This window comes from Staurois parvus, unplaced genomic scaffold (assembly GCF_062004578.1).
Source record: "Staurois parvus isolate SC_StPar_1 unplaced genomic scaffold, SC_StPar_1.0 ptg000350l, whole genome shotgun sequence".
Classification (NCBI taxonomy): domain Eukaryota; kingdom Metazoa; phylum Chordata; class Amphibia; order Anura; family Ranidae; genus Staurois; species Staurois parvus.
In genome coordinates this window covers 3,262,601-3,275,584 of record NW_028318146.1, presented here as the reverse complement: position 1 = coordinate 3,275,584, position 12,984 = coordinate 3,262,601, and the positions used below count along the sequence as shown (strand labels likewise).

The window sequence follows — 12,984 nt, the reverse complement described above, 5'->3', positions numbered from 1 at the left end:
TGGGACACATGACAGATCCCAGAAGCCGCCGGACCAATCACAAAGCGCAAGTGCTTCTCGCTCATGCGCACTGGGCACCCGGCTGTCATGCCGAGCGCCATTACAGAAGCCGGGAAGACAGCACGCGGCTGGATCGAGGAACAGGTAAGATCAAAGAACAACTGCGGAAGTAAGAGCGGGTACCTGTCAAATTCAGGTACCCGCTCCCCACCTCCCCAAAGGTCAGCAGTCATCTGTACTGTCCGCAGTCTCTGGTCATCCCTGTGCTGTCCGCAGTCTCTGGTCATCCCTGTGCTGTCCGCAGTCTCTGGTCATCCCTGTGCTGTCCGCAGTCTCTGGTCATCCCTGTGCTGTCCGCAGTCTCTGGTCATCCCTGTGCTGTCCGCAGTCTCTGGTCATCCCTGTGCTATCCGCAGTCTCTGGTCATCCCTGTGCTATCCGCAGTCTCTGGTCATCTCCTGTACTGTGTCTGCAGTCCATTAGTTCAGAATTTTTTTTTTCCTGTTTTCTGCCTCTAAAACCTAGGTGCGTCTTATGGTCAGGTGCGTCTTATACGGCGAAAAATACGGTAACTTGGCATAAAATAATTTATTTGCATTTAATTGTAATGGTTCAAAGAATGTTTGGAAAAATGTTCGGCCCTCCACCATGTTCACTTCATCCAATCTGGCCCTCTTTGAAAAAAGTTTGGACACCCCTGAACTACGGAGTACCATTTTGAGTTGCTGCAATGAAATTTCAGCAAAATGGACTAGCCTGCTGCATCGTTTTTTTACTTTGATTTTCTGGGTGTCTGAATTCAGTCCTCTGTAGATTGCTAATTTTCATTTCCAGCAAACGATGGGGCATCCTTACATTCCTCACACATTACCCAGTCCAAATCAGTATAGATATCCAGCATGATAAATTTTTCCCTATTGAGATCTGATGTGTTTTCAAAGTGTAATTCTTATGTAATAAGGTGACACCCCAACTAAAACAAATTTTTATGAAAGGAAGACAGCAAAAAGTCTTGTTAAAGTGATTGCAAAATTATATTTAATTTTCTTCTTTTATTTAAATTTAAAATATGGTATACTTACAATGCCTTGAAAAAGTATTCATACCCCCTTGAAATTTTCCACATTTTGTCATGTTACAACCAAAAACGTAAATGTATTTTATTGGGATTTTATGTGATAGACCAACACAAAGTGGCACATAATTGTGAAGTGGAAGGAAAATGTTAAAAACTGGTTTCAAAATTTTTTACAAATAAATATCTAAAAAGTGTGGAGTGCATTTGTATTCAGCCCCCTTTACTCTGATACCCCTAACTAAAAGCTAGTGGAACCAATTGCCTCTAACTAGAGTCTACCTGTGTGTAATTTAATATAAGTATAAATACAGCTGTTCTGTGAAGCCCTCAGAGGGCTGTTATAGAACATTAGTGAACAAGCAGCATCATGAAGGCCGAGGAACACACCAGACAGGTCAAAGAGAAAGTTGTGGAGAAGTTTAAAGCAGGATTAGGTTATAAAAGAGATCCCAAGCTATGAATATCTCATGGACCACTGTTAAATCATCCAAAAATGGTAAGAGTATGGAACCACTGCAAACCAACCAAGACATGGCCATCCACCTAAATGGACAGGCCAGGAAAGGAGCGCATTAATCAGAGAAGCAGCCAAGAGGCCCATGGTAACTCTGGAGGAGCTGCCGAGATCCACAGCTCAGGTGGGAGAATCTGTCCACAGGACAACTATTAGTGGTGCATTCCACAAATCTGGCCTTTATAGAAGGAGTGGCAAAAAGAAAGCCATTGTTGAAAGAAAGCTATAAGAATTCTCATTTGCAGTTTGCGAAGAGCCATGTGGGAGACGCAGCAAATATGTGGAAGGTGCTCTGGTCAGAGACCAACATTGAAATTGTTGACCTAAAAGTAAAATGCTAGGTGTGGTGGAAAACTAGCACTGCACATCACCCTGAACACACCATCCCCACTGTGAAACATGGTGGTGCCAGCATCATGTTGTGGGGATGCTTTTCTTCAGCAGGGACAGGGAAGCTGGTCAGATTGATGGGAAGATGGATGGAGCTAAATACAGGGCAATCTTGGAAGAAAACCTGTTTAGAGTCTGAAAAAGACTTGAGACTGGGCCCGAGGTTCACCTTCCAGCAGCACAACGACCCTAAACATACAGCCAGAGCTACAATGGAATGATTTAGATCAAAGCATATTCATGTGTTAGAATGACCCAGTCAAAGTCCAGACCTAAATCCAATTGAGAATCTGTGGCAAGACTTGAAAATTGCTGTACACAGACGCTCTCCTCCAATGTGACAGAGCTTGAGCTATTTTGAAAAGAAAAATGGGCAAAAATGCTACTCTCTAGATGTGCAAAGCTGGTAGAGATATCCCCAAAAAGACTTGCAACTGTAATTGCAGCAAACAGTGGTTCTACAAAGTACTAACTCAGAGGGGCAGCGCCACACTTTTCAGATATTTGTAAAAAAAAAAAATTTAAAAACATTTATCATTTTCCTTCCACTTCACAATTATGTGCCACTTTGTGTTGGTCCATCACATAATTTTTTGACTGTAACATGAAAAAATTCTGAAGCCTCCTGCTGGTGCTGTCCACGCCTCCTTCCTCCGTGTGCCCCCTCAAGAAGCCGTGTGTGTTGAGGGGGCTCCCATGCGAATGTGCTACTGAGCCAGGCTGTGTGCATCCATAGAGACACACAGCACAGTTAAACTCCAGTGAGGAGGAAGCGGAGGCATAGCTTGACTGACAAGTCGAGAGCTACGGCTCCCAGAATTTGGTGAACTTATTTGGGATATTCCCATGTTGAAAAATCATGCACTCCTTCAGGAGTTAACAAATACGAAAGTCTTCAAATGTAGGGAGATTTGGGGAGATCCACTATAAAGATATACGTTTGTGGGCAAGGAGTAAGTCTGGAGACTGGGATCCCAACCTCATTTGAATATTATTATTATTATTATTATTATACAGTATTTATAAAGCGCCAATAGTTCGCTCAGCGCTGTACATTACAAAGGGAGACAGAACATGTGACAGAACAATACCAATACAATGCAAAACATGAGGGGATCAAGGGCCCTGCTCTTTCGAGCTTACAATCTAGGAGGGAGGGGGTGGTGGCACAGGAGGAGATAGCTGTGGGGGATGGAGTGGTAGGAAGAGTGGAGGAGGTCGGCAAGTTAGCAGGGGGTGGGGTAGGCTTCCCTGAAGAGATGGGTTTTCAGGGTGCGCCTAAAGGAGAGGAGAGTAGGTGATAATCTGATGGGTTGGGGCAGGGAGTTCCAGAGGATGGGTGACACCCTGGAGAAGTCCTGGAGGCGGGCATGGGAGGAGGAGACCAGGGAACTAGAGAGAAGGAGGTCTTGTGAGGAGCGGAGTGTGCGTGCTGGGCGGTACTTGGATATTAGGTCAGAGATGTAGTACGGGGCAGTATGGTGGACAGCTTTGTACGTCAGCGTTAGGATTTTGAATTTGATCCGTTGCGCAATCGGAAGCCAGTGGAGGGATTGGCAGAGGGGGGTGGCGGAGACAGAGCGGTTGGAAAGGTGAATGAGTCTGGCAGCCGTGTTCAGGATGGACTGAAGAGGGGATAGCCAGCGGCGAGGCAGGCCAGTGAGGAGGGAGTTGCAGTAGTCGAGTCGTGATATGATGGAGTGGATGAGCTGTTTAGTGGTTTCTGGGGTAAGGAACGTGCGGATTTTGGCGATGTTGCGGAGGTGGAGTCTGCACGAGTTTGTTAAAGATTGGACTTGGGGCTGGAAGGATAGGTTGGAGTCCAGAATGACACCCAGTACTCTGGCCTGCGGGGCGGGTTTGATGGTAGCGTTGTTGGATGTGACGGAGAAATCAATGGGGGGTGGTGTCCGGGCTGGGGGGAAGACAAGAAACTCGGTTTTGGAGAGGTTCAATTTAAGGAAGTGGAGCGACATCCAGTCTGATATGTCGCTCAGTAGGTGTGTGATTCGGGCTGAGACCAAGGGGGTGAGGTGGGGGGTTGAGAGATAGATTTGTGTGTCGTCGGCATAGAGGTGGTAGTTGAAGCCGTGAGAGTGTATGAGTTGGCCAAGGGAGGAGGTATAGATGGAGAAGAGAAGGGGCCCGAGGACAGAGCCTTGAGGGACCCCAACAGAGAGGGGGAGTGAGGGGGAGGTGGTAGCATTATAGGTAACGCTTAAGGAGCGTTGTGACAGGTAGGATGAGAGCCAGGAGAGAGCAGAATCTCTGAGGCCGAGGGAGTGTAGTTTTTTGAGGAGGAGGGGGTGGTCGACTGTGTCGAAGGCCGCAGAGAGGTCAAGGAGTAGGAGCACTGAGTAGTGTCCATTAGCTTTGGCGGTTAGCAGGTCGTTGGAGAGTTTGAGTAAGGCAGTTTCGGTGGAGTGTAGGGGACGGAAGCCGGACTGTAGGGGATCGAGGAGGTTGTTGTCGTTGAGGTGAGAGCATAGGCGGGTGTAGACTAGGCGCTCGAGGAGTGTAGATGTAAATGGGAGCAGGGAGATGGGTCTGAGGTTGTTCGGGTCATTGGGGTCCAGGGAGGGCTTTTTAAGTATGGGGGTGATGTGTGCATGTTTCAGAGGGGAGGGGAAAGTGCCTGAGGAGATCCAAATTACCCAAGATACATGGTAATGGGTCTAAAGGAATGTGCATTTGAAAAACCCTATTTATAGTGTCTACTACTGCTTGCCAATACCTCGATCTACCGGAGCTCCTTGGCATTTCAGGCAGACTGAGCAATCTCTACGGTGCCCCTGGAATAGTCTGAGGCGTGCAATATACACTATGTACAAGGAACAACTGAGACAATCTGAGTAGGGAGACAGGTATATCAACTATACCTGCTATAGAATACATTGCCAAACCTCCTGGTAGCATGCCCATATACTCCATTTCCCAGGCTAGGAAGAGTTTGGAATGCCAGATTTTATATGGGGGTGGCCCACTAGTGAATAAACAGACCTTTAATTTCAGGTTAAGATAAGCAAGCTTCTAATACTTTAAACATCTGGCTCAGTCAACTTGCTGCATCAGTCAAAGAATTCAAGTGAGGATTGTTCTTGCTGGAGGAAAATTATGTCTTAGTTTGTCTGTCAGACTGGATTCTGGAGCATGACAAATGATTTTCTGCTATGACTTGGTAACTGCTCACATAGCAAACATGTCACTATGCCATCCACAGAATTGTTCAACTAGGGCGTCTACAGTGCTCATGGCTGTATAGGCCATTCTATTTGTAAATATATATATATGCTGCACTTTATTAAATGCATTTGCTCAGAGTTCTTCTTTAAAGCCTGATAATTTCACTCCAAAAAGTTTGCCTAACGAAACAAAAACAAGTGCTTTAACCTCCCTAGCGGTCTGATTATGTCCATATTTCTGTGCTCAAAGCGGTACTTTTTTTGCATGGAAATATGTATTTTTTTTATTTTAGGCCTGTCATTTTTAGGAATAACTCACTGAAATATGTCCGAACAAGAGTCTAGTAAACATCCCAGGTATGTTAAAATTTGAAACACGAAATCATAAATTATAATTTAATAATCATAAAAAATAATATAAATAAATTTAATTCAATAATATAATCAAACCAAAAACACTGAAATTTGAAATATAGCGTCAAGTTCGCACATCACTGAGCAAAGTCACAAAATCGTTTTCAGTGTCTGATAACGAATTTCCCCATGAAACATTATCACTCAATTCTGCAAGTAGTTCAAATTTACTATCGCTGTTCTCTAGCTGGTCTAAAAACGATTTTGACCTAAAGGGACGCTTTTTGGACGCCATGGACATTTCTCAGTTTCCAGGCAGAATGAACAGTAAAAATGCAGGCAGGGCACAGGACAAAGCATTAGGGACAAAATGTATGTGAAATGGTTTGATACAGTAATGTTATACTATCAGATTTTAGTGTATTTAATGAATGTCATTTTTTGTCATTTTCAAATTTCCCGCCGTTCCATCCCCCGTACATCCCGACGTCGCAGGAACCCAGAAGACGGAACCCAGAAAACAGATGCCGGCATCCGCCGGAGGACATTGCCGGGGACACTGCAGGAGGGACATCGCGGGAGCGCAGGACAAGGTAAGTGAGGAACAGATCCCAGAGCAGCGCCGCATGGTAAGCCCGAGTGTAGCTCGAGGTTACCGCTTGTGGTACTGAAACTTTACCCCAAGCTACACTCGGGAATACCGCCAGGGGGGTTAACAATGCAAAGCAGGTGGCACCGTTCTGAAGAATAATTCCTTGCATCGGCATGTAATATACAGTTACACTGGTGCAGCTTGGACTAACATAACTATGTAAATACCACACCTGGCCAATGTCACTGGAAGACGTAAATCACTGAAGTAGACATTGCTACTTCAGTGGTCTCCACATGTTTCCGGGACCGGTGCCGAGCAGCTGCTATCCTGCATTGTGCATACAGGAGGTCAGTTGCTTGACATGGGTGCCATTCAGCACCATTCTGAAGGAATGCAAAGCGCTCTCCAGTTGGACGAGGTGGAAAGGCAGAGTGATGAGGTCACGCTCTACAACTCGTCCAATCAGAGAACACTTCATCATTCAGCAAATGTAAAGCAGTCAACCTGCTGTATTCACAAGACAACACACCCATTGCTCAGCAGCAGACCCAGACACAAGTAGAGATCACTGGAGCAGCGGTATCTACTTCAGTGATTTCCAAGGGCATTTGCCAAGTATGTCACATGCATAATTACATTGGTCCAAGCTCCAAGAACATTAAGCTTTAATTATTTGATGTTCTACTTCTGCCAATGGCTTATTTAACCCTTTTGCTGCCATGGATTGGGCAAATGCTACCAAGCACCCCTGCTACATTTCTCCTATGCTTGATAAACTGTTGCATTAATATTGTAGGACATTAAAAAAATATATATTTATCATATGATATTACCATCACTTTACTCTCAAGGGACTATGTGTTCACAAAGAATATAACGTGTTGGGGTTTTTAAGTAACCTTCAGGTTTGAAATCATCTTTAAAACATGTATGAACACACACGCACACCTCTGACAATGCAAGTGTTAAATCCCAACCCCGGGCAATTTGTTTTTTTTTTTGTTTTTTTTAAGCTTTGGATAGACATTGGAAAAGTAAATAAGTTTATCAAGCTTTTATTGTTGTCCATGACCTTGTTTGAAGATTTCACCTCATTTTGTCCCTATGACACACTGTGGCAGCAAGACAAGAAATGAGGGGGGCAGTAGTCACTGGGAAAAGACAGACAGTAATAACCTTATGGAAGTTCTTAACTTTGAGTGTCTAAACTGGAGAGACTAAGACAGGAAAGTAAGGGGAAATCCATCCAATAGGGTCACAAAGCACAGGATACAAAAAAAACACACACACACTTGACAGGAGTTCTCTCCCTACCCTGCTCTGTCAGAAAATGTAAAGCTTTGGCAGACGTTGGACTTTAAATTCCTTACTATTAGACAAGACTTCAATATTACCTTATCCACTCGGTCAGTCTGGACACCGAACTTTCCACCAAAACCTTTCGCTGAATCAGACTGGGAACAGTGCTTGGAAAGCTTTGTCTGGTATTCATGTCCAACTGCAGACTACAATAAAAAGGAAAAAAATACTGTCTGTTAAATCTTACCAACACATGTGTGGCCCATAGAAAACAAATTAAGTCACTTTAAAACTAAAATTACAGGCAAACAAATACACAGGTCTGGATGGGCAAAACACAGGTAGAACGGCTCCCATAAGTCTTTTATATTAAATTTACACAATGACACACAGTACAGCCCTACCTGGCAGGAGAGCCAACAGTGTCTGCAGTTCAGAAAGTCCCCTTTCACACAAGTGGACCAATCGGATCATCTGTTGTTCTCTATGAGTAGGCGGATGTAAAATGGGCGTGTCCATTTACACTACCCTGCATCCGATAAAATCTGCTAAAAACAGACAGATGGGGAACCTGTTCTCCATCCATCTAGCGGATCGGATGACAGTAAGATGTAAACAGACAGGCAGTACATTTACATCCAACTGCCCCATAGAGAACAGTGGGCTGTCTCTGTCAGCTATGCACAAGAGAGGCCACATACAGGAGTGGCACAAATCTGAGGATCCCAGTTCAGGGAAACAAGCACATATGACCTGTAAGAGGACAGGTCTATAAGTGGAGGTGAGTGCAGGACTGAACAGTGGTGGAAAACACATTTTTGCATGCTTTGGAGTAAACACAGGAGGTGGAACATGTACATCTTATGAACTGTGGACATTTGATTATTATTTATGTCTAGTTTCACTCTAATATAATATTTCATGAGCATGGACATTTATGAATTAGTAATTGCATATATTTTAATAAGATATGAGTGAGAAAATCGATGTGTATTTTTAGGGCTAAGCAATACTAGGTTTCCATTTTTATTTTGCACATTATGGGTTTTTTTTTTTTATTCAAGTATGTGTGTACAAAATATGTATGTATGTATGTATGTATGTATGTATGTATGTATGTGCGCAGCAATACACTTACTGGGATATTACAAGAGGAGATGGACCTGTCATTCGCCTGCTCAGTGGGGATCAGCGGACAGATAACTTTGCTGAACAGGCGAATCCATCCTAATACTTAGATGTCACTCCCCTCAGCCTGTGACTGGACAGTGAAAGGAGAAGTAGCAGACCAATTAGCTCATCTAGTACTCTGCTCTCTCCTCCTAATAACATGCTCTATGTAAGAACATGAGTACCACAGCGGATTGGCTTCTCGGGCCACTTCTACCTCTACCAGTCTGAGCTGTGCTGTATAAGGATCTGCAAAAAGCTGGTACCAAGTCATATACAGGTCCCTAAACTCCTTGCATTTATTTTTAATTTAACGGTGTATTAATATATACAGAGCTGCATCAATGTGTGTCTTTGATATCTTTCCTGAGGTCAGCTTTAAAGTCTATTTTAATAATCCACTGACAGGGTTTTTTTATTTTTTTATAACAGAAAAAACCCTAGTGGTCTCTTCTGTCAAATCTCCCCCCTGCCTGTCAGCTGGTAATATGATCTGAGCCGCACATGCGCAGCTCAGATCACATTTACGGCCCACTCTGTGATGTGGCTTCCGTGTGCATGCGCTGCAGTGATATCGCCAGTGCCCAGCCATTCAAGCGGCCAAAAATACGAAACCTGGAAAGAACACCGGGCGAAGATGGAAGCGCTGAGGAAGCAGTGACAGTGCTGTGCTGGAGAGCTCAGTGTGCAGGTAAGTCTGTCATAATGTGCTAGTATATGATGCACGTTAGTACATTAGAACTTAAACCTGCAGCGTGACCAGCATTTTTGTTTTATATTGATGACTTTGCCACCTCTTTAAAACTTTGTCTCTTCTTACTACTGTCATTATGATCATCCGGATTATTGAAAACTGCGCTCCCTCCAGATCCAGTTTTCATTCATAGAAGCTGCAGTACATGAATGGAGTAGTTGGGTACTTAAGGAGTACATAAATAGAGGAGGTGGGTAGAAACAGCAGGCACTCCCAACGATGGCCTGTCACAGTTTTAACCCCTGCCACACTGGAAGATTACAGCGGTGTGGTGGGACAGAATCAGTACAAAGGACACATCCAGCTGAATGCAAGTTATGTGTTGTGTGCTGATTTATGCATTTTTTATTTTGGCTGCACTTAGGCTTTTATATTTAAGGGCTCAGCAGATATCCAATTTAGCATCACCATTTTCCTGGTATAAAGCCTTCTTCACACGGCTGGGTTGGTGCTGCCTGGATTTCTGCGGCTAGAATCTGTGGATTCTTGTTCGGGAATAACCGGATATGCGATCAGCAGTGGCTATAGGAATAGAGCAGCAGCCACGGTCAGTCCGCCATTAGTTAAAATGGGCTGAGTGGCCATTGCTGTACACATGTAGCCGCACACGGTCATTAGCTGCATTATTCCACTGTATGTAGAAACGTAGTCACCCTCTCTTGCTCGCTCTTGAGATGAGCCATGGACTATCGGATTTGTAGTGTGTATAAAGCAGAGCACATGACTAACTAAAGAGCACTGCTTGTTCAAAAACAAATGGAAATAAAGGGGGATAAACGAGAGATTCATTAGCTCAACAAAGACGTTACAAGGGAGGCAGGCAGAAAACCTAGTATATAGATTATTTTTGGTGATATATAGTTTAGTGACAGTTTAATAGATGACTATATATGGGAGGCTTATTCTCCTCAACACTTATGAGTGCAGTTACCCTTGATCTTGTTAGCTGTATCTCTAGTCATGCGACAGAAACTTGGCATAAGATGACAGGAAAGTCTTCCTAATGCCTGCCAGACCCAGCCTGGAATTGGAGATTATTCCACTAACCACTTCCTATTTCCTATACTAAGCAGAAATCATCTGAGCAGTAAAATGACTCAGCATGAGGCAAGTTGACCCATGGCGTACACTACAGTGCCTGTATTAAGATATCCTCTTGTTTGGTGGCCGATTCCTGATTTGGTAGCAGCACAGCAAGCTGGCGTCTACGATCCATCAGTCACAGAGCTGCCAAACCAAGCTGAGACACAATGAACTCTCTAATGCTTCAACACAGGCCTCAACTCAGCCATTCTAAACCTCCATTCATAGCGATGGCATTCGCTCACAGGAAGTATGTACTAAACACCAAGAACACACAGTACTGAATTTGCTATCAAGGGCATTCTAATAAACAGGCAGGTTCCACAAATATTGTGTTTTTCTTCTTAAAGGGGTGTCGGACATAACATTTATGAAAAATTAAGGGAGCTGAAATCTCTCTTTATAGAAAATTAAAAGGAAAAATGTTAAATGTTGTAAAGCAAAACCCAGTGTACATTTTTCAAATACTTTAGTACTAGAGACCCCTAAATAACTGCTTTGTTGTATGAGAATTTACACCTTCTAGTACCATCAAAAAGTTACTCGTCTACAGGAAAATTCCACTTTTAACAAATTGTTTTTATATTCATCCACTAGACACTCTAAAATCAACATTGTAACATTCTGATTCATATTAAGAGATCTTTGTACCTTATTTTGTGCTGCCATGATTTACTTACTAAAGTTGTAGTGAAAAACTATATTGTTTTATCAAGGTTTCTATCCTAATTTTTTTTTTAATGCTTTATACTTTTTTCCTTGTAACAAAACGTTTACAGACATGCGACAATGTCCATGCAGCTGCACATCGCATTAGACATGAATAGAATTGCATACCAGTATTCCCACATGAGAGAAGTCTTAAAGAAGAATTCTGGCCAAAAATTGTTTCTTGCCCATGTAGTGGGGCTGTGCCCGCCCTGCACGGGTTAACTGCTTGTTTTGCTCTAGGGGAGAAAACAGCGAGATATACTCATCTGACCCACCGATCCTCCCCCCACACAAGACCAGTCCCATCGGCTCCCATCACCCTGTGCTCCAGCAGTCTTGTAAATGGACTGCTCCTGATGTCAGCACGTTCCATAGAAAGGAACACTCTACTGCTGGATCGTGGGGGAGCGCAGTTTTCCTGAAGATCAGCGGTTCAGGTGAGTATGAGCTTTGAGCTCACCCCTAGAAAAAATGAGCAGCTGATCCATGCAATGGGGGGCACAGCCACACTGCATGATGTAAAGAAAAAAAAAAAAAAAAAAAAAATTGACTGGAGTTCTGCTGCAGTTGAAGCTAAAATGTAAGCAGGCATAAAAGGCACATTATTACAGCACTGCAATCATTAATGGGTTAGTTCACCTAACTTTATGAAGTCACATGACACAATGATACATCATTAAAGTGTTAGTTTACATAACTATGCAGTGACTCTACACAATAATATACAATTAAAGTGTTAGGTCACCTAACTTTATTCAGTCCCTATACACAACAGCATCATCCTAAGCTAATGGCTGTGTGTTGAGTTATTTTGAGGGGACAGCAAATTTACACTGTTATACAAGCTGTACACTCACTGTGTCACATTGTAGCAAAGTGTCATTTCTTCAGTGTTGTCACATGAAAAGATATAATAAAATATTTACAAAAATGTGAGGGGAGGCCTCACTTCTGGGAGATACTGTATGTCATTCTTTTATCAAAGAAAGCCTAGCGTTGAGTAAGAGGTTTTTTGTGAAGCAGTATGCTTTTAGTTTGCATTTAAGATCAGTTTACCAGTTCTATAGTAGCTGACCTCCTAAGCTGCATCAACAAGTTTCAAGAACTTTTGCATTCCCATTGACTTATTATCATAAGAAAAGCAGTTCTGGTGTCAACAAAAGCCCATTGACTCAAGCTCCAAAACTCACTTCCCCAAGCCACTGAAACAAAAACCTACCACCATGTTGTACTCCTAAAAAGCCTTGCTCAAAAAAATGTTCAGAGAGTTTGCACCCACCTTGTCCATGCGGTCCTTCTCCACACCAAACTTTCCTCCATAACCGTGAGAAGCTTTGGGTCCAGACTCCAGTTCCTGTTCTTTCAGTGACTGGTGTTCCTGGGAGACATTTCTCCTCAATACATGGATGCTAGGACAAAATCAGGGAGGCATCATTATTATAGGTATTATTTAAAATTCTAACTGGCAATATAGATTTGAGAGAACACACAGTACAGTTCAAAAATGATTACAAATTAGCTCTTCAAATATCTGGCAAGGTATCGAAAACCCCTACCATTCCACTGAGAATTGATTTTCTTTTGCTGTGGAGTTGTTCCTTTAAGTGAACCTGAATTCAAAAAGATTTGCTATGATATAAACAAAAATCTACAAATGTGTTTTTTAATCTAAGCAGTATTCTGAAAATTGACTCAAATTCCTCCTTAAAATAGCAGTGCACCTCCCAATGAGTGTGTCTTAGCACTTCTGGGCTTCATAGCTGTATGTCTGATGTGCGAGGCCTAATGTACTGCTGTCTGTGACTGCTAATGTCCTGAAATTTTGACTGAGATTTGTTGCTGGCTCACGGTTCT

At 43.1% G+C, this 12,984-nt stretch overlaps 1 protein-coding gene across 3 annotated transcripts in view; it reads right to left on the bottom strand.

Moving 5' to 3' along the window:
• CTTN (cortactin) overlaps nt 1-12,984 on the bottom strand; it is an 82,411-nt gene that overhangs the window by 39,536 nt on the left and 29,891 nt on the right. For all 3 annotated transcript variants that reach the window (XM_089684596.1, XM_089684594.1, XM_089684595.1), the window contains exons 4-5: nt 12,410-12,539; nt 7,508-7,618 (exon numbers count right to left, since the gene is read on the bottom strand). In XM_089684596.1, the coding sequence (XP_089540722.1) occupies nt 7,508-7,618; nt 12,410-12,539 (241 nt within the window). The remainder of the gene's footprint in view (nt 1-7,507; nt 7,619-12,409; nt 12,540-12,984) is intronic.